Raw genomic sequence first — 22,500 nt, 5'->3', positions numbered from 1 at the left:
TCCAAACTGCCTGCCACAGTGCCACCGTGCCCACCTGGCTCCCCTGGGAGGCAATCCCATCCCTGGCCCCCTCTCCATGGAATACCAGGACAGGATAGTTAAGATAGTTTTCTCTTCTTCAAAACATCATTAGGATTGAAAAAAAAATGAATCTCTTGCTTGCACATTTTGCATAAATACATGGTAAGTTATCAATTGATGTTCAAATAGCTTAATTGAGTTTGAGGGGGGAAAGGTCATTTAATTGGTCTATTGAAATGTTAACAGAAACAGATATGGCAAGGGATAGACTTTAATGGCTGCAGTGTGGCACTGATGTCTGCATTCACTTGCAAAATTGTTAATTAGGGCACTTTGGTAGTTCATTTGCTTTTGTATTGATGTGCTTAGTCCAACGAGAGAAATTGGGTTTGTGTATGGTATTTACATGGGGCAGCAGAGGCTTACCATACAGTCAGGAATAAGGAAAATACAGTGTAAATCAGAATCGGTTTATGATTTGTGTCAGTGTCTTCATTAACATCCTACTGGTTATGCAAGTCGTTTTCTAGTGGCTGGTGTATTTTTGTGTGTGATTAAGTTTGATATATTTGGGTTCATTTTTTAAACACGTAGTTACGGACTTGAATAATGCTATAATAGTGATTTTTTTTAAAAAAAGTTATATATCCAAACTTTTTAAGCTAGATTCCAAAAAAATGTACTGCAAAACAAGGAATTAGGTACCTGTGTTTGGTGAGCCTTGGAAGAATGTGTTATCTCCTTAAATGCATACCAAAAGAATATGTTCAGTTGCAATTCCTGGGCCACAGTCATCAATGCCAGTGAAATTACAAAACCACTCCTTAGTTATCCTTTAGGTCCATCGAGCCTCCCTTGCAGAACATAAACCTTTAAGGTATTGGCAGTTTGTGTGTGGGAATGGCAAAACTTCATGGAGTGTCTACTGGCATTTTTGGAGGGCCATAATTGCGCGGATTAATCCTGGGGCTGTTTCCTAATAGACTTGCTGGATGCAAAGGTTTATATTTGACTTGGCTGGAAGAAGGCTGTATTGAGTACAGTTTATAATAATACATTATACCCTAGGTACTCTTTATAAACAGAGGCAGCAAGAGAAAAAAAAATGAAAACCCAAATAGCTATGAATCATCACTTTTACACTAGGGATCCTGTTGTCCTAGCAGAACTGGTTAGGAGAGAAGAGGACATTTTACAGCAAATAGTGAGCTGATCTTAACAGCTCCCAAGTGAAAAGGACTTTCTGTTTGTTTTCTGTACATTGTAATTTCACATTTGGGTGCTGTGTCTGCTGCTTGCTTCAGCATTTGGAGCTTTGGTCTGTAGTTTGCAGTGGAGCATTTCTTTTAAACTCCAGGCATTCCTGTAGCCAGAGTGGACATGGGCTTCATTCACTCGTATGTATTTGGGAAAGTACTTACATGAAGATCACAAATATGCGCAGTGCAGCTATCTAGTTCTGCAAGTTTAATCCGAGCCCCAGAAAGTTTCATTGTGGCCCTATGCAAATGTATTTACATAGGAATGGGTCTTGGGTCCTTTAAAGAAGGCAACAAAGTTGGAAGACTGAGGCCAACAAATAAATGAAAGTTTCTCTAAATCCATTGGATAATAGAGGCAGTGTTAAGGCTAACCACAGTGTTGAACTAAACAGAGGGATTACTCCTGGGTTTTGCATCAGTTGTTTTCTGCCGGGTGGCCTCACTTGTCAAAAAAAAAAAAAAAAAAAAAGTTTAACGGGCAAACATTCACATGGCACATTGAGAAAAGAAGTATGCTTAATTCCATCAAAGCTCAGAAATCAGTCATTAATTTATTCTAACCTCCAATTGTTGGTCATTTGTGAAACATCTGGCCTTTAAGTCATAAGAACCTAAACATAAATACAATGTGAGTTCTCCTGAGGATGGAAGCTGGGTGTAGGGGGGTGCCGTATATGTACGTGAGTGTGAGTCTGTGTATTGCACAGGCTGCAACTGTCACTTAATTTTGGAGACTCTGAAACATATTAAAATGAATCCTTCAGTTAATTTACTCTCAAAATTAGATTATTGTTCATTTGCATCTTGGAAAAGTTCTGCCATTCAAAAGAGTCTCTTTCTTCATGGTGGGTTAACAGTTAGATATTTAGCAATCTTGCAGCTTGCTAGTCAGAAATAGTTTCTAATGAAGTTGAAATTTGAGATAGAAAATATATAAAAGCTTTCAGGAAAGACATACCCTATTTTCCATATGGCTAAGTAATTGTTATGATATTTGTTTTAAAGCTGGACTTAGACACTCCTGACTGCCCTCTAATTTGATATGGCTGGTCCCGGCGATTCTTCTAGAGGAAACTTTCATAGTAGAATGCAGTGAAGGAGATAAATAATTTTGCAGCTATAAGCACATGGCAAAGTATAGAAAAATAATTCGGTTGCCCTTACTGTCGTGCAGATAACAGTCTCCAGGTTATTTGCCTCTGCTGGGAGTTGGAACCCGAGTGAAAAGGACCTGAGTGTTTAAAAGGAGATTTGAAATAAAGGTGGCATCTCAGAGCTGACAAAATTCTGCCTTTTGTTAAGCTTAGAATAATGTCTGCTATTTAATTCTCAGGGTTATGGTGTTGCTCTTAGCTGAGGAGGGAATATAGTTCTTCATGTATAGCTCAAATGTGGCAACACTTCCTTTTATTTCATGTGAGTGAAATGAGAGGCATAGAATGAAATTAGATTATAAATATGATGGAAAAATTTAGATCAGTCAATCCACACAGCTATGGGGTTATCTCAGAGCTTTCTGTTTTCAGGCACTTACCTTCTTGTACTTTTTTTTGTTTGTTTTTTAAAGACCTCTTTGGCCTGACCATTTGCTTTTCTTGCTCAGGAGAGGCTGGCTGCAGCTCTCAGTCTGTTTTGACGATAAAGATAATGGTGCCATCCAAATGCATAGCAAAAAGAAAGAATTTTGAAGGTTTTGTATAAAGCAGCCCTTTCTCTTAATATTTGTTTATCCTTTCCCCCTTGCTGAGTAAAGAAATCCTGAATCTGCACTTCATTGTGAAATTTAGTGTATTCCGAATCTAGACCATTGTAACTCCTTTCAAGCTGGGTTTTATCGTTTCCTACTAAAAGGATATCTGTGATTTTGGCAGCCTGACACACATTATATTAAAAAAAAAAAATCCAATGAGTAAATTAGGGGTGACTTAATATAGTTCGATTCTTAATATTTCCTTGCCCCTGCCACAGTGTGTCTGGAATTTGGCAAAGTGAATGGGAAGCATGTTTTGTCACTCACATGTTGTGTGATACTTTACGAGCTTGTGTGTATGCCCAACCCACCAACACAATACGTAAAAAGTCACGTTTCAACTTTGTTAAAGCACTCATTTCCGAGGCACTGATGTCCAAAGTATTGGTAGGATAGTGGAGATGAGAGGAGAAAAAAAAAAAAATCTCTTTAAACAGCTTGTGAAATGTAATGTTTGAAATGGTTCTTTGAGAACGTGCAGATTATGGCGTGTGTAGTGACTCTTCCCAGCTCTCTGGGAAATGAGCTGTTGACATTCTTTTGGGTCATCATCCGAGATAGGAGGGCAACCACAAGGATTTAGCAGATAAATTCATCCAAAAAGACCTTTATCCATTTCATTGCGACTTGGAAACGTTCATGTCGAATAGCAGCATTAATGTAGCCCTTTTAGCCCTTCAAAGTGAGCCTTGTGTTTAAAAAAAAAAAAAAAAACTAAAAAAAAAAATCAAATGACCAGAGTAATAACTTCTATAGGTCTTCTAAGAGGTAATTCATTATTTACATAATTCTGGAGCATAAACCCATCTTTCCTTCAAGAGACTCTGAAATAGAACTGGGGATCTTATACAGTGAAAGAGTCTCTTTTGAATTCTAATCAAGTGGATCTGCCTCAAATTCATTTCTAGTTTATTCTAAACAGTGGAATTTAAATTAATTTCTTCTTATCTTGTCTTTTGAAGAAAACTAGCAACATGTTTAAAAGGTTTTATTTTTAAATACAGCTGAGAGTTTATTTTATTTTTTTAGGTTTGGGGGGTTTTTTAACTTTATAAACCAGGTGTCGGGCACGATGGGCTTTGACAGCCGGATGACAATTACGCATTAGCATAGGTGGTTATGAAATAAATAGGGGAAAAAAATTACTTTTTTTTTTTTTTTTACTTGAACTCGAATGATACCATATAGGCTGAATGTGCAGGCAAGGTTCCCACAATGCACTGTGAAAACCTAGGCTAACAACCACCCCGCTGCGTTGAAAACCCCAAAAAAAGACAAAAGCACAATGAAATAGAAAGCTTACCACCGGTAGCTTTCAAAACGACAAACTAGGCAAACTATACATCTCCACCACTCCAATTTTGTCAGAATGCTAATGAGCTTGCTCTGATCTTTACTCGGCTTCCCGTGTTTTCTACATCTTCAAGGACCACATGGCGCTAGCAAAATAAAGACAACTAAATGAGAATTTCGAATGCTTTTTGTGTTGGGACCTGGTGCCTTTCAGTTGACGCACTCGTTGAATATTCTCAACTTAAAAGCGTACAACAGGGGGCTGGGTATGAACTTTTTAGCAGGGGGAAATTTGTACAAAAGTAAATGAGTGTGATGAGGAAAATATGAGAAAAATTTCTGATTAATTTCCGCTCTATAATATCAATGACACCTTCAGCCCCTCTCATACTCCTCTAACAAGAGATGCTGATAAAAGATGAATGATTCTGTGTTGTTCACAGTGAATGTTTAGTGGTTTTTTAATAGCGGCATTCTACATAAAAGGCACCAGGAAGTACTCCGCATTAGCAGTTGAGATCACTAGTTAATAGGATGATGTCTTTTAGCTTTTGTCACAAGATTATTAGAAAGGATGGGTTTCTGTTCTCATCCCCGACATACTTTAGAGTGCTTATTGAGTACAAGTGCTAAAATACAGGTTTCTCAGTATTGTTTCTCATGCAAAGTAAAAGCCCTTTTAATGCAACACCTTTTACTTTTTTTTTTTTTTACCAGGTGATTTTTGTCATTGATCTCTTATCTGCCCCCTTTAGCTGTATTAATCACTTGGAGTGGTCTGCTTCTCAGTGGGGGCTTGATGATGTATATGTGTATAGATTCACTATCAAAAATAAATCCCTTATATGCTCTGCACCTTCACAACCCTGATTATCGAGCTGTATTTACCAGCCTGTATTATACCATCTTGAATGCTCCTTACTGGAGTCATCCAGTCTGCAATAGAAATCCACGCTAGAGGAGGGAGGGGTGAGCTAGGAGGAAACATCCTATTCCCTAAGCCAAATTTCATCTTTTAAAAACAATTGAATTCACAATTCTCTTTGGAATTCCCAAAAGTAAATGCAGATTTTATTCACCAGTGTCAGGGGCTCAGGGAGGAAAATGATGAATGTTTAGTTTTGCCTGAGAGAGATGAATTTAAAAATTGGTTTTGTTACCTCTTCAAGCTTGCAAAGCAGACAGTATGAAAAATATCTATGCATGTGCATAAGGAGAAAAAAAAATCATGGTCTTTTCATATTCTCATGTCTTGCCTAAATGAGAAAGAATTAATTAATACCACCATAAGTTTTATAGCAGTTTGTCAGCCTTGCTTTCCTGCACTGTTGTTTTGCTTAGCTCAGCATGATTAATCTCAGGTGAACCAAAAAATTGCCAAACAACAAGATGGTAGTGAGTTGTCCAGCCATGTTGTGAAAGACAAAGATGCACATGCCAAAGCAGAGTAGGAGGAAGGACAGTGTAACAGCCTTTCTGTCAAGATAGAAAATTTTAAAGTATCGCTGAAAACAACATCTTTGCCACTTAGCTTTTTACATTGAGCATAAAAAGTGAGTGAAAGCATTTAAAAAAAAATTCTGGATACGTGAATGATACATATACGACACTGGTTTGGGTCTCTGCTGGTGGTAGTTTGTGGACATTCCCTATGGAAATAGCCAGCGATTAGGAGGCTGGGAGGATATTACTGAGAGCAATTTGCGTTGGGCAGAAGGAAAGGTTTTTGACATGAGTAAAAGAGTTAGTGATTTTTACTATAACATGATAGCAGTTCACAAAACTATGCATTGGTGGTTACTGCTGGTTTTGGAAGCAAAGCAATATTATAAAGCATTTGATAAGATGCTTCTCTCTCCAGTGTGCAGGAGCGTTAACTTGCTGCCAGGGTTATGGTAATGGGAGTTTTGACAACCACCAAAAAACCCTGGGTGAAAAAAGTGCAGTGACACTATGATCAAGGTCTCATTTATAGTATGGTAACTGTGCTTCCCTGTTGCATCCAAGTGTGACTTGATTGACCTGAAGCCCACAGAGCTCTGCACAGATACCTGCTTGGACATGCATTGCAAAGCCGTTCATGAAAATTTGTTAATGCAAATAAACTGGCACGCTGGTAAGCTGAGTTTCTGACAGGAGTCTTCAGGGTCCAGATCACAAACACATACACAAATTTCTGCCCAAGTATGCATCTTGTAGTTGCCAGAATCACACATTTTATGAGCGATTGAGAACTTCTGGAGTTCCCGAGGCTTGTCAGCCTCTCTTCACTTTCCCTTCTGTGGTGTTGCCTCCAGTCTCTTACTGGCAAACGCTTTCCAATCTCCATCTCTTACCATTGGCAGTTCCTGCAAAGCAGTCTTGACTTGCTTTTGGTAAAGGAAGACTGTCTGGAAGTATTTATCCAAATACACAGAGTTTCTACATCTCAGAAGCTTCCACAAAACAAGATACATGGCTCTGACCCTTAAATTCACCACATCTCTTCAGTCTTAGGTCTGTGGGTTGGTAGACAAAAGTTCACAGGACCTTTCCAAGACCAAACGTGGGCAGGGTGCATGTTCAGCCTTCCCAGGCCAATTTCATTAAATCATTAAAGCAGCTCAGCAGCAGCAATGACTGTATTTATTTTTTTTCTCAAAGTAACCCAGAATTGCCATTAGCTGCAAGGACTGAGCGATAAGTCAGCCTCCTCTCCATGCACTTCCCTGGCTTTTGTAGCCTCATCATTGCCTTGAAAGAACCTGTCAACAGGTTGAAGCCAGCTTGAGGAAGAGAGCCCAAGCACAACACTGCCCACATAGCAGGAGACTACTCTGGGAGAGCCCTAGGCACTATGAATAGACTTGCAAGCCTTCCAAAAGTCTTACAAGACCCAACAGACACTTGCTTCTTTTAACTGATTTCTATCTTTCTTTGTGGTATTGCAGTATAAATGCTCTTTCATGTGGTAGGCATAGCCTTTGGCTTTATGCCTGGAAGTTGAGTTTCTCTACAATCAGTGTCTGCCTGTAAAGAGAAGGCGCGGAGAAAGGCACTTTGGTCACCCCGAGGCTCCTGGCCCACAATGCCACTGCAGTCTGCAAAGAGCACTGTTATTTTTTCTTGGTTTTCTCCCATTTACCACCAAAAGCACCTTTTCTGTCAAAACTGGAAACTGTAGGGCCCTGGGACACCTCAACTCAACCAGTCAGCCCTGGGAAGCCTTGGATCCCAGAAGTACAAACCCACCAACTATCAGTAAGAGTAGACATTTTCATTGACACGGATACAAGGTCACAATCGTTGCAAACCATCGTCTTACTTCAGGCAGTTGCCTGGGTTAAATTCAGGCCTGTCCATTAAAGAAGTAATTTTATAGTGTCCACCACCCTTTTCCAGCTCCAGGTGAATGTGCTTTAAAGGAAGGTAGCATTTGGTAGAAATGGAATAAGATGCTGCCTAGTAGAGCACACTCCAACAACTCTTAGGTAAATAGCCTCTCACTTCAGAATCTTACCCAGTCATAACTTATCAAGTAAACAGGTAATAAACTGATCTAAGGAGTTGTTATGAGCCATAGAGAGCTTACTGTCACTCATAACATAGCATCCAACTCTACTTGTCAACCTACAAAGGAAATAATTCGTCTGCCCAGACCATCATCCCTTTCTTCGTGGATTTCCAGGCATGATCTACCATTTTTTCCATAGTTTCAAAAGCTTGAATGTATCAGTTAATTATGCATGTTTTCCTGTGCCGCAAGCAAAGGCCTCATGTATATTTTTCCCAAGCCCTTGCATCTTCTGAAGTTGTGCTATGTGAGAAAATTTGGGTACAGAGAATACCAGAGGGTGATAAAGGACAAGCGTTGGTTTTGCTCAGTGCTAGGATCCCCGCAGGCACTGTCCATGAGGCATCACTTTCTTATAGGAATCTCTCCAGATGTTTTAGTTGAATCTCACTTCTTGACTGAATTTAGGGGCACAAAATGTCTTGGTCTGGATTGATGGTACCACATTTAAAATATATTTATAATCTTTATCCATCCCAAGCATTTAGTTTGGTTGATTTTCTGTTATTTTCTAGTGGCCACTGTGTTGACTCATCACATAGAGAAGATCAGCAGTTTTTCAGGCAATTCGTCTTTTGTGGAAGTTTCAATCCTCTGATAATTTTAGACTGCTCAGACTGCAGGCCACAAATGTTTTGTCTTCCTGTGAGTCAGTCCCACTGCAGGTAGAATAAATCCTCGCACACGCCAAGATGTGGTCAGAACCCTAACCTTTTGTTTACACAGCTCTCAAAATTTTAACTGGTCTCTCTGAATTTTTTAGGTTTCAGGAACCAAAGAAATTACAAGTTTCCTGCTTAATATTAAACTAATTTGATGTGTGCTTTTGATAAAGGCATTCCTTTGACTGTGGCTCTGTTTCATTAGGGGTACGGTACTTTTGGGGGCTGAAATAGAGTCAGACAATACACTGCAATGTAACTCTGCCTGGCAGATTCTTGGCAGTCCTTACGTACCTTTATGAGACTCCATTGTGTGGACATCAATGTCTCCTCAACTGCTCTCAGACAGCAAGTTAGTGGCCGTGAATTTGCCTTTCTAATGTTCCTTAGGTGTTTTCCCATCCAGTTCGGACTCAAAAACCTGTGCTAGGGTTTCATCTGCTAGCTAGCACTTCTGCAGTGTCATCTAAACAACAGTCCTATCTGCTTATCTCTTGGTGGCTATTCTGGTTCATTTTCAGTGGCTTTTAGTAACTGAGGAGGTCCTCATGCACTGAAAGGAGGAAGTATTCTGGAGGAAAGCTGACATGCAAGGCTTGAAGCTCAAGGCAGAGCAGCCCATCCGTTCATGCTGTGGAGTGTCTGTTGTCAGTTGTGTTTTGACACTTACAGTACTTGTAAAAAATATTTTATCCAAAATTCTGAGGTTTCCACTGAAGGCAGCCCTCTGAAAGCAGAGAAGGGTGATTTTTCAAAAAATAGGTCTCTTTTGGGATGCCTCAGTTTCACTCAGTGAAAATTTGCGGATTGCTAGTCATTTAAAAACCTTCACCACAGCTTTCTGTTGCATTGGAGGCATTTTGCAGTAGGGCTCGTGTAAATCTCCTTTACGAAGAATAGCTGATGTGAATATAGGCTTTTCTGCTTAAGTATTTGTTAAATTCAGTAACTCACATTAAAAACAAGACCTCGTCTGTGCATAAGCTGTTCGCAGTGAGCAAGATGAGAGGACTATTAAAATCAGTGGGAAGTCCGCCGCTGACTTGGAAGCGTTTGAGACCTTCCACCAGCCTTTGTTAGCAACGTGGGGTTGGTCAGCTAAAACACCCAGCATTGTTTCTTGTCTCTTCCCATGTTTCCTTTCAGTAAAACTGCAGTTGCCACAGTGGATCGGCCCCACAGTCTGGTCCACAACACTCCAGTGGGACAGGTGTGGGTTGAGCCCAGGTAGGGGCAAGAAACTGCGCGGAGGCAGGTTACCACCTAACCTGACCCCAGGGAACATTTAATTTAGCCTCTAAAAATTAAAGGTTAGCTCGTGTCCTAAAGCAGGAGGATCGAGTTCCTACGTCCTGTGGGGTTTTTTTGTTTATTTGAATATTTATTGCTACAACTTTGCCTTTCCATATTCAACATTCAATCCGGTTTTAATTCTTGCTGAGCTCTTAGTTTCAACATTGCCTCGTGGCAACGAGTTCTACTAGTAAATGATGAGGCTTTGAGGAACGATCATTCTTTTTATCGGTTTTAAACACACCACCTTCAATTTCAGTGAATTTCCCCAGGTTCTTATGAGACAAGATGAGACACATCCTAGAACTATTCTTTATTTGCTATTCATGTTCTCCTTCAGGTAAACAAGCCAATCTGTCCACTTGCTCCTAATACAGAAACTTGTAAAAACTCGTCCCTATGATTGGGTGAATGCAACTTTTTTTTTTAAGCAAGCAAATAAAGACAGTGGGGTATGTTTTTAGAAGACCTTCCTGTTAAATTTGTGGAATTCACTGGCATTTGAACGGCTCTCAGTAGTCACCAAGCTTCTGTCAACTACAAAATAGCCCAGAAAGAGGAGCAGAGCGAAATTGGCCAGTTTTTGTTGTTATTTGCCTTGCTCTAGTTCCCATGCACTGGCATTCTCCTGCTGGCCTCTTCACCCAAGTGTGTTGAGTGAAGAAAGCTTCTTCTATTCTATTTTAAAACTGTGTGTAAACATCAGCAAATGGATGAAGAATGGGCTCTGTCTTAAGTAGGTTGTTTTTCATGTTGTTCTGTTGAGGTAAATGGGGAGACATGGGAAGGTTTCTGTGTTTAACCATGACACCATGGCACACACACTACGCACAGTGCAAATAAAATTTAAAAACAATTACTGCTTAAGACGGCATACAGAGTGATTTCTGTAAACCTGTTATTTCTTACCAAACTGAATGGGCTGGTTTTGGATGCTGATGTAAACTCCTTATTATATTTATCTTCCATAGGTTGTAATTCATTTTTACACAACAGCTAAATACATTTACAGTTAAGGATTTTTTAAAAAATATTAATCTATTGTCTTATCTTGACAGATTTACGACAGTATAAAGTGTAGAGGAGTTACTGTGTTCATCCATTTACACTGTAAACTAATCTTGTCCCTGCATGTTGTTGCTTTTTCTTCCTTTTAAGTGGTATTCTCAGTGTTTTGTAGCATTTTCTTCTGTGTTTTCTTAGCAATGTACAGATTTACTGTGTTAATCCGTAGTGGGTTTATCTAATGTCTAGCTGCCCAAACGGCTTAAAAATAATGGGTCTAATGGTACATTCATATTGTGGTAGCTGGCTGAGTTTGAAAGCATTTTCAGCAGGAAAGGAAAAAAAAAATTGTTCTTTCAAATTGATTCAGAAGAGACATTTGTCAAGATACTTCTTATTTAAATATTTAACAAATAATTAGCTTACAGTGTAAACAAAAATCCATTTGTAAATCCCAAAGAATATGAAGGAAAATCTATTTGTAAAAGACTGCTGGGAAGCTGTACAACATTAAAATAATCTAGTTGCTGATATTGTTCTCAAAAAGTGGTAATGTATTTGTTACCATGCTTCTAACTCTTGAGCATTGCCGAAGAAAATTGACTCAAGTTGGTTTCAAATAATGAGTATGTGGGATGAACCACAGGAGAAAGGAAAGGGGCTTGGGGCTGTGGTTTGGGTTTTGTTTTTTGGCTGTCATTAAAATGCTTGCTATCATCATTTTGACTATCCCTAGAAGTTGTTCCAGGAAGGGACAAAATTGCCAAACTTTACCCTGCAGCCTCTGTTGAATCCTGTGCAGGAGCTATTACAGCTCGGAATCGCGACTCAGAAGCCAGTAGTAGTTTCTCATATCTGAGGGCAGAATTTAGTGTCCTGTGCTGTTTGAGGCTTGGTGTTGGGCTCGTTCCTAATCACTGAGGAGGGTTCTGGTAGATGTCAAGTGAAGAGAAGAATAGAGCACGCATCCTTCACCACTCAAGCCAGACAATGAAATTAGAAAATGGCACTGGGAGTTGATGTGAGAGAATTCCCTTGGATTCCTAGAGGAAGAATAAAACAAGAATGAATTAATTAAAAGAAAAAAAAAAAAGAAAGAGAAGAGAAAAGAAGAGGGGGAAAAAAGCAGAAAGGAGAGGGGGGGGAAAGAAAATAAATTAGAGAAACCCTGCCAGAACCCTCCTCAGGTTAAAGTCTGACATTAAAAACTGTATTGACTTTTCACATAAAGGCGCGTGTACTCACTGTTTCATCTGAGTTTCTGGTTCTGCATTTTTCAAATCTCTTACCAAGCAGTTTGCATGCATATGATGTTTGCAGCACTACCCACTCTTACTTGAAGACTGTTTTCAGAAGTCATTATTGAACTATAGGATAAAAAGGTATAAGCATAATTACGTGTTAAAGAGAATAAATATGTTCTGCTAGATAGTTAACCAGATGAGGTTAAACAAGATAAGATGAATTCTGGTCTTTTTAGAAAACTGGCAGTCTTCATTTTAAGCTACAATGTAAAGTGCTTTATCCTGAGATTAGGTATTGTGGCAGAAGCTAAAACTGCCTTTTTCCCCTAACCGTGCCAGAATACAACCTCCTTTTCTTTCTGCGCTAACAAGACTGCTTTACCACCACAGCCCACTCTAAGTAATTAAATCAATCCTTTGTACTTACCGTATTCTCCTCTAGTGACGGTACTAGATCTGATTATATGCTTCATGCATATTCAAAGTACAGCACTGACAGCTCTTTAATGAGCTCTTACTTAATCAGTACGAACAATGTTCATCTTGTTCTTTTTTTCCTCATACATTAGAGCTAGGAACAGTTGGGGAAAAAATGAAACATCCAGCATTCATTTGAAAAATATATTGTACTTTGAAAAGTGTCTAAGCTGGAGAAGTTGCATTCTGCCCTTTAAAAGTCTGATGGACAAATTGGATTACTAGTATTGGATTAAATAACAAATGGTTAGAGGAGAAATGAGAAAAGCTCGCTGTGATCACAGGCTTTAATATTTTTTGTTACTTATAAAGCTGAAGGGGTCTTTAACCAGTTATTAAAGTCAGGATTAATTTGTAATGGTCCAACTTACTAGCTTTAAAAGGGTTTTGTTGTTGTTGTTTATCAAAAACAATAGTGTAATGCATGTATTATGGAAAAAATTTAAGTTTAAGATCTGTGAGCTATTTATAGATTTTCAGCATCTTGTACTGGCTTAGATAAGGGGTTTGCATGTGTGGGATCGATTTGTTCTCGAGCGTGGGTTTTTTGCTTCATTTAAATAATCTGTACGGCGTGTTGTGGTTTTTTTCCCCAAGAACAACACAGACATTTTCCCAATTTGAATTTTCAAGTATTTGTTGCAAGTCAATTAAATACTTGTTTTACACTTGGAAAGTGAAAACAACCACCACCCCAGTAGCAGCAGCGTTTTACAGAGTGAAACTGTGTTGAAGAAAGGGTTTTTCTAAATTTTTTATTTAGAAGTTGTAACTGTGAGTTTAGCTTGCAATATCGCTGCAGTAAGAACACTCAGTTTTTCTTTGTTGAAAGTGTTTCATGTGCATCCTCTCACCAAGGAAAAAAAAAATGAAGTAATGCTCTAATGCTAGTGTATTTGCTGAAGAGTTATTTAAATTTCTTATACATGGGAGTTCATCTTTATTTTGCTTGCTTGGGAAGAATCTGTTTCAAGTCCATGCACAAGAATTTAAAAACTGACGGTCGACAAATAAAATATCAGCATTGACTACTATTAATATTGCACACATGTGTCATTTCACTGATCAAAAAGGCCTTCACCAGGGTAAAATTGGCCTTTTTCCAAATTGCAAGCTTTTTCTCAGCTTTTTCTTTTTTGCTCTTTCTTCTTTTGTTGCTGCCCGGGGATTTGTGCCTATCGCAGCCGATATCACATGACTGGTGTCAGGGCATCACATGGGTCCAAAGCGAATACAAAAACAGATTTAAAATTCTGTAAAAACAATCAAGACTTTGTTAATTCACTTTTAAACCGGCCTATTCTATGGATATTGCATGTGCTTTGGTGTCAGCATGGATATATTAAAACAGACACCTGTGCAGATCTAACTCGACAGCTTCAAGCTTTACCTAGATCTTTTCTCATTATATGTTGCAACTAACTTTATTTAGGAGGAATGCATTAATAGAAAGAAGATTATATCTTATGTTTTTAACCTGAAATTGCATGGCACGAAAGTCAAATTCAGATCCACCGTTGAGTCAAACACCTTGGAAACATTTATCTCTCCCATTTCTTTTTCGAAGCTTGCAAAATTAAATGCAGTAAGAGCTTGTATTTATAATCTTTTAGCCAGAGATCCCAGACCACCCCAAAACTAACTAATTGATTGAAATGTTACTGTAGCCGTGGATGTCTGGTTGTGAGAACTTTGCCACACTGCTGCTAAAAAAAAAATCTCATCTCATGCATTACAGAATAGACTAGTCATTTTGCAAAGATAAAAAAAAGAATCTATCCCCTTCTTCTTGCCCTCTCCCCTAAATGAATTCCAACTACTTGATGCATTTCAACAAAAGGTTGCTAATACTGATTATCATCTACTTCTAAAAGCAGACCCTGTTAGATGGACCAATACAGCAGCAAGGCCCTTGATCTGTAACTTAACAGCAAAGTGTACTGAACTGCTGAATACTGTTGTAAATGCCGTGGTGTGATATTTTATGCACAAAACTAGAAGTGGAGGTCTTGAGGGAGAGCATTTCTACATGTCAGATTTCTTCTTTCATTGCTCCATTGTCCAGGAGCTGGACCCTGCTGCTTTTGCTTGGAAAAGGACTGCAGGGCCATCCCCATTTTGGGATACTCTGCCCTTCTTGTCTCACTGCTAGCAAATTTTGACCCTAAAAGCACCCTTTCAGGAAGCTTCATGGACCAGGCACTTCCCAGGGTGATAAATGGGTACGGGCGGATGTCTTGCATCAGAAAGAAGATGCTGTAACTTGTTGTTACTATTTGGGTCCACCAGTTCCACCCTAAGCTGACCCACTTCCCTGTTCATCTTCTTGAGACCTTCCCTTGCAGGCAGCAGGGTGCACCAGTACCCTGGTGACCATGTGGTTGTCCATGTAGATTTGGGCTTGCACACTTCACTGGGGTGTGAACATGCACGTGGCAAGCACCTACATGCAAGCATTTTAAACAGTCTCATCCAGAAACTGAAAGCTTTTTTTTTTAGAGTAAACCAATATTTTTTCTGGTGTCCTTCCAGCTTCAGGTGCTAGAAATTGCTTCTTTGCAACTAAGGATCCTATGGTTCAAGTTAATAAGATGGCATCCCAAAGTGTGCAGCACTTTGCATCAGAGATTTCAGAACCCTTTACAAACACCAAAGAATTAACGTTCAGCACCCTTGCAGGATCAGTACAGGTGATTATTCCTGTATTGCACATGAGGCACTTAAACTTAGAGATCTGCCCACAGTCTCCCATTGAAGCAGTACCAAAGCTGGGAAGCGTACAGAAGACCCAGCTCATGCTCCTTTGCCACTATTCCAGGTTTATTCCCGAGATTAATTTTAAGCATATGAAATGTGTGAGTTTCATAATTCACTGAGGACCATATAGTCTTTGCTCTTCAGCTCAACTTGAGAGGTGAGAATGGCAGGTTACCACAGAAGCGCAGCCTCCACAAAGGACTTTCTCCTAGTCCCCAAACTCAGGGAGATGGAATTTGGTTCAGCAGCCCTGCTACGTGGAAAGCCCAGTCAGGAGCCTTCAGGATGCTCATCTGCCTTTCCCCTCATGTGCCCTGATGGTGCAGGGGTGGTGACACAGTGTTAGAGAGTCTGGTAGAGCACAGCACTGCCTGCAGGTGGGCCATGAAGGGTCCTGATCCTCATCCTGCCTGGGATGAATGTGGGCTAGGGAAATACATACATACACATATGGGGACCCTCAGGCACCTGGATCCCAAGATTATTTGTACTTGTGCAGATGCTCCCTTTGATTGCAAGTTGCGGAGAGGAGCAGCTCTTTCCAGCTTATCATCTGAAAGAGTGGCCACAAACACAGAAGCTGAGCAGGTGCCCTCACCTTGGCCGAGGGTTCAGGATTGCCATCTCCTCTGCAGCTACTTTGATCCCTACCACATTATCCTGACTGTGCTGGGTTTGCATGGGTGGAGTGGATCTTGCCCACAGGGATTGTGTTTGTGTTTGGTGATGACCAGACATCTTTTATCAGTAAGGTTTTTTAGAGTGGGAGTATTGCAATATTGTAGTTCATTTGTAAGAATTTAAAAGATACAGTCCTTTTTAAAAGGTGTTAATTTAGGTCAGGGTGACAGCATGATAAAGAACACTAAAATGTATGCTGAAGAATGACTGCTTTCAAAGATTTATTTATGAAGCAGGCAGGACTTGTGGTCCTATGATATATTTACTATTTGTGAATTCACCTTGTCATGCTCAGTGATATTGGAGACTGATACTCCAAAACCTGACATGAAATATGTAGCTCAGTTTGTGAAATGCCACAATAAGTAATGAAGTTCTTTCGATTGCAGGAAGAAACACAGAAGAAGAAGAAGCTATGATGCAGGAATGGTTCATGCTGGTTAACAAGAAGAATGCCTTAATAAGAAGAATGAATCAGCTTTCTCTTCTGTAAGTACAGATGAACATATGTATTTACAAAAGGATGATTTTTCAGAATATTTACCCTTCAGATAGATGCAAAAAAATTTTTACTCTCTTCCCATTAGGCTTCAAAAATAACCCCTGAAAAGTGAGTAGTGTGGATGTGTTACACATCGAGTAACTTGTTTTTCTCATGTTTCAGACTTGAAAATGAGAAGCATGCAATGACACAAGATTAGACAGAGCTGTGAAAAACGAAATTAAAGGAATATTAAGCACTGTTACGTTTTCGAAGAACCAGCAGTAGAATAAAATTACGTTTCAGAAATGCACAAATAGATTTGGATTGTGTCTCAGATGAGTCAGGTGGAGTCTGTTCAGAAAGAGAGTAAATTTAAGTTGCTACCTGCTTTGTAGAAATCCTCAATCCCATTGCTAGTTCAGGAGCACCAGGCTGCTGAAGGGATATTAATAAATCAGTCACAGTGCAGTGATACCACCAATACTGCAAAGTAAGGACTAATGAACTTTTTTCAGTGGCACCATCGAGGAAGGGAGAAGGTGCTGCTCGTTTTCAGAGGCATTCTGTGCCCTGAGTGCTTCTTTCAGTAGGATGATATTTCTTTCAGTAATGCCACCTAGTGTAGATGCCTGCATACTTCTCTGGGAAGAGCCTCTGCTCACCTACTTCATACTGGGTCTGAACTTGACAGAGGATTCTACCTTCAAAATATTAAGTTTTCTAATCCCTTGTCTAATTTTTATTGTTCATTAGGGCAGAATGTATATACAGTAATACTTCCAGTGTTATATTATCTCAGTGAATAGGTTGATGCTGGAATTTGTTCCTTACATCCAGGGGAATATTTTATACTTGGGACATTCCACAGCAGCTGCTCCGAAGGTGAATATGAAATAGTTGCATCCTGTAGCACAGTGGAGTTAAACTGACAGAATTAAAGCCAACATTACACAAAAAGAAAAGCCCCTGTTACTGAATAGGCCACCTGAGCCAGGTGTTAAGTTTGTGTATCATTTGTTTGGAGTAGCTTAAAGTTAAAGAGAAAAGTCGGTTGCGAGTCCTAAAATCAATGTGAGTTAAAGGTGCTTTTAAGTGTTTAATGATTTAGTAATTAACATATTGATGAACATTTGCAACTTGCCTAGGGAAAAAGAACATGACCTAGAAAGGCGCTACGAGCTGCTGAACCGGGAGCTAAGAGCAATGCTTGCCATTGAAGGTAAGAGCAGTGCTGGGTGCTGAGGGGGGGAAATGCTCACTGCTGAAGGTGGCTGCCTGAAAGTACCAAGTGTGGAGGCTTCTCTGAAGCCCATCAATAATGCTGATATTTACATCACTTCGAGCAATTAGCACGCAGCAAATATGCTGAGTCTGCAATCCCGTTCTTAAGTTTTATTCGGGAGGAAAAAAAAAAATGAAAGTCCAAGATAAGGGACAAAGAAGTATGGTCTCATTGGAATAAACTTTGGAAACAAAGTGATGAAGAGGTATAGAGTATATGTCCAGGGTTTAATATTTTCGTGTTGTAGTAATGCTCTCTTGTCTCTCTCATGGCTTTGCGCTGCTTTTGGTGCCGCAGGAAAAAGGAAGGGGTGACCCACAGAAGGGACCTTCCTTCCTTTTAATGTTTCAGACCTGTTTCACAACAGTATCTCACTGGGAGAAAAAAAAAAGTCTTATTGGTTTTGGTGCTAAAACACTATGTTTGTCAAGTAAATATTTCATCACAAGCACCACCAGGATTAGTGCAATCCTTTGCACAAATTTTCTGTTTTCTCTGCAACTCTCCCCAGTTTAGTCACCTTACCTGAATGAAGGTAACACTCAGGGGAAGATTGACACGGGATAAATGGAACAATTGCATCCTTTCCATAGGGCTTTCCAGTGAATTGTACAATAATCCTGGGGATGATTCATAATAAAAAAATAAACATCCAGATAGCTTAAACCATTGCTTGCATTATTTTCTTATTTAAATATCTTAAGTGTTTTCTAATGCTGCCCCGCTTATACCTCTCAGTCACAAACGCTGCCTTATAGTTCAAAGATGTTTGCTTTAAAGTTAATCCTTTGGGCTCTGTAAAATGGACCTTTTGTCTAATCAATGCAAATTGATTTTGCTATTCCGTATTGACCTCTCAACCCTTTGACTGTCCATGGTAATTTCTTTCTTCACCTGATAAGGTACCTGATCCATAATAAATCAATTCTAATTAGTTTGGAGACTTCACTGGGAGCGTAAGTTTGTTGGAAAAAAGCAGCAGGTTTCAGGTGGCTTTTTCATATCTTTCCATCTGTGGTTATATTTTTTGCATAAGACTATGTTCACTGTATTCTTGGGTAATCTTGAGTCATAAATATATACATTGCTTTCTGCAGAGACAACCCAGATTAATTTGGAATCACACTGATGAAATGTTTGAAACATAGAATAATCTAAAACTAGAGAGGAGCTAAGAGATACTGTATTTAAATACAAATTTTCAGTGTTTAATTGCCTTATAAATATATACTTCCTTGAAATGTCCCAGCAGCAGCCTTTGAATGTCTGGGAGTCTGTGCCATTCACACATTGTCTTGAACAAAAATCTGTCTTTTTTTTAATTTCTTTTTGTAAGTTCAGAGAGGGATGCCCAAACTCCAAAAAATCATCTTTTTTCCTTCTCTCTCCCTTTCTCTTTCTTTTTTTTTTTTTTTAATTGCTACTGGTGATACAGTGAACAGAGGTTTAGGAAGCAAACATAAGTGGTGTAGAGTTTTAGTTATTTTTCAATTTTTTATATATATATTCAACAAAGTCCTCATTTTGCATTTTAGCTCTCAATAAGACTTTTAGTCTTCTAGAACTTTTAACACCTACCTAAAGAACATATTAAAGGAGAAAACTCTTCCAAGAAAATGGCTGTGAAAACTCAAAACACACATTTGTGACATCTTGCCTCTCAATGTGTGTGCGTCGGTGCTGTATTGCTTTCTGTGCTCAAAAGATGCAAAGATACACTTTTTGGGAAGCGCTGGTAAAACCACGCCATTTATAATACGATTTCCCTGAAGAAGCACGGGCTGCCTGAACAGCCCAGCGCTGTCAGCTCCGAGGCCATTTAGCCGATTGCTAATGAGTGCTTGGGTTCCCTGAAAGAGTTGAAAAGACAGATCTCACTTTTGGCAGCACCAGTTCCAAAGCTGAAGGTATGGGCAGGAAGAAAAATAAATACACATATATATGTATGTATATATCTAACAGGATGGGATCGGTTTGTTTGTCTAAAAGAAAGGCAGAATGCACCAACCCAAACTGGAACTTAAAAAAAGTCTTTGAAAGGTGGTAATTACTGTTTTGGTAAATTGCTCTAACTCTCGCACGCGTGACTATACTGTTTAAAAATCTGTCAAGCAATTTACTTAGCTAGTTGCTGACAAGGAAAAAAAAAAAGAGAGAGAGAGAGCGCCTTGCGGAAGGTAGGAGCCTGCTGATGGCAGATAAAGGCGGTTCTTGCCGTGCCTGCATGGGCAGCGTGCGGGCAGCGCTGGCGGCCGGAGGTGCTGCCCGTCAGGATGTTCAGTGATGTGGAGAGAGTGTCCCCTTCTCCAGCTGCTAACATGGAGGCACAGGCAGCTGAATAGCCTTTTGGAGGGTTACGGCACTTCACGAGGAACACATGAATGACCGAGGGTGGTAAAAAAAAAGGCAAATTCCCCCCTCCCTTCCCCCATTTAGCCGTAGAGATAAGAAAGAGAGAGTTTAACGCGCTGCCTTCTCCCAGCTACAAAGTGTTCCCCTCGGACTGTTCCGACCGAGAAAGGCCGGAACTCCCTGCCTAACAGGCCAAAGAAAATGCAGGTAACGGGGTCTGTTTTAACCTCTGCACCTTCCCAGGCATCCCGTCCGGCTGTGTGGAGCTGGCTGCTCGTGTACACAAGGTGCTGCATTTCAGAGACTGGTTTTTACTGCGTCTGTAGCCGAGTGCCGGGATGGCTCACTTTCAGCTACCTTTCCTCTCACTCCTTTCTTTTTTTTTTTCTTTTCAGTCGAGTTTTAATGCCTCCTTAGAAAAGATAAGTTCGTTTTTGCACACCTTGGGGTGGTGTGTTCATTTTCTGCCCAAGAAATGGATCTTCTTTTGGATTTTGTACATCTTGATTTATTCTTGGCTTATAGTTTGAAGTGGGTGCTCTTCTAAAAGGATTTATGCATAGGTTCACTATTTTTGTAGTTATGGTTTATATGATAAGCTTTTTATATTTAAAATCAATATGTAATCCTGTGGAGGAGCTTATCCTCTAAAACCCCATTTGTAAATCTATTTTAGCTTTGTTACACCGCGCAGCCACAGTATTCCATAGATTGATTAGGTTCAGCAGCAGAATCCTATCAAATGGCCTGCTCTGATGATGATGCAAACTCTTTCAGGATTGCTAGTTGACTGGAACTAAAGATAAGACCTGACTGCAATCCCCCAATGTGCTCTTTACAAAACTAGTGTTAATTTTCATCAAAGTGCCGGGCTTATTTATTATAGTGGCAAGGTTGAAGGTTTTACTACGAGAACTTTCGACCATTTCTATTAAAGCATTTCTATGGGACGTCTGTTTGCTCAAAGTAATTATCAGTTTAAGCAGTGGGGGAAAAAAAGAGACAATATGAAGTCAATGAAGATGAATAATTGAAAACATTTCTACTTCCATGTGAATTTAGCAAACTCTGTCATTTTAAACTGCCCGTCGCAAGTGGTGGCATGGGGGCTTTAGCTTTCAACACTTTTAGCTCATATACAGCCTCAGAGCTTAATCCTATTTTTGTGCAGAGTGTAGCTTTTATAACAGTATTATTCTGGAATCTTCAAATTAATCACAGCCCATATTGTAGCTTCCCAGAGCTGCAGTCAGCCTGGGTAACTGTATGTGACAGGTGTTATAGGTAATCCTGGCTTAAAAGGCACAACAGGTAGGAATCAAACTTAAACACAGTTACTTTTTTAAACATAGGGATGCTTCCCAAAACTGCTGTCCAGCAGTATTTTGTTGGATAAAACAAAATTGCAAGGTAGTCACCTATAAACTGTTATTTAAATACTTTGAACCAGTTCCCCTTTTAACCAATTGCTGCTTGACTCTTATTTATTTTGTGGAGAGGAAAGGCAGAATCCTTTTCTAGAAATCGAAGTAAAACTGCAAGGGAATATTTCTGCCAGCAAGTTTTCCCATGGTGTATTTCAAACATTTATAATAAGCAAATGCAGAAAAACAAACAAACAAAACCCAAAACAAATAAACAGATTTGTTCCGTGAAGTCCTAATAGGACATTATTTACTACACAGGGCAAGAAAAACTGTATCACTTAGGAAGGGACTTAACAGAGAAAAATGGTACTGAAGGACTGAGCAAAATCTATACTGAAATATTCTGATTAAAATTTGCTTTTTCAAAAACTGAAATTGCTGCTGAAACTGGAGAACAAGGAGATGAAGAAAGAAAAAAGGCTTTAAAAATATGAAGTGAAATTCACCAAAATTGAAAAAAAAATTAAATCAAGTCCAGGTAGAGATAATTTCAAGTCCCTTTTCGTCCAGAGCTTCATGTGCCCAGATGTGCTGGGGAGCCTGAGTGTCAGCACAGTTCCCAGCTGGAGCGGGGGGAAAGTTAACCTGAAAGTTTGGGGCCACGTCTGGGGGGAAGCAAACACCCCTGAAAGTCTCTGCTGTGTCTCTCTCCTTCTTTTCTGTCCGGTTCGCTGCCGTGGCCCTTTTCAGGCTGGTTTTGTCATGCTGAGCTCGCACTGCGCGTGCAGAGGCATTATTTGTGGGGTAAAACCCTTCAGTTTGGGGAAGCTCCGACTTGTAGAGTGGCAGGGCACTGTGTTCTAAACGGGTTGAACTGAAGGAGCCTTACCCAAAAGGAGCAAAAGGGGAAGCAGCAGTGGAAATCGAGAGACTGCCCCAAAAAGTAGCACTTAAAAGGCCAAATTAAAGCAGCTTTGTGGCAGGAGAAATGGCTTGGATTACCAGTAATTTTGGCTG

General features: G+C 39.7%; 1 protein-coding gene across 11 annotated transcripts in view; it reads left to right on the top strand.

The window, feature by feature from the left end:
• Nucleotides 1-17,739, top strand: part of EHBP1 (EH domain binding protein 1) — a 215,805-nt gene extending 198,066 nt beyond the window's left edge. For all 11 annotated transcript variants that reach the window (XM_029964393.1, XM_029964388.1, XM_029964387.1 and 8 more), the window contains 2 exons: nucleotides 16,388-16,487; nucleotides 17,628-17,739. In XM_029964393.1, coding sequence (XP_029820253.1) covers nucleotides 16,388-16,487; nucleotides 17,628-17,724 — 197 coding nt within the window. In that variant the 3' untranslated portion in view covers nucleotides 17,725-17,739. The remainder of the gene's footprint in view (nucleotides 1-16,387; nucleotides 16,488-17,627) is intronic.
• Nucleotides 17,740-22,500: the final 4,761 nt, after the last annotated feature.

Source organism: Manacus vitellinus, unplaced genomic scaffold (genome assembly GCF_001715985.3).
Source record: "Manacus vitellinus isolate BGI_N305 unplaced genomic scaffold, ASM171598v3 scaffold_70_pilon, whole genome shotgun sequence".
NCBI lineage: Eukaryota > Metazoa > Chordata > Aves > Passeriformes > Pipridae > Manacus > Manacus vitellinus.
The sequence above is the reverse complement of the archived record's forward strand: the minus strand, read 5'-3'. Positions and strand labels throughout refer to the sequence as shown.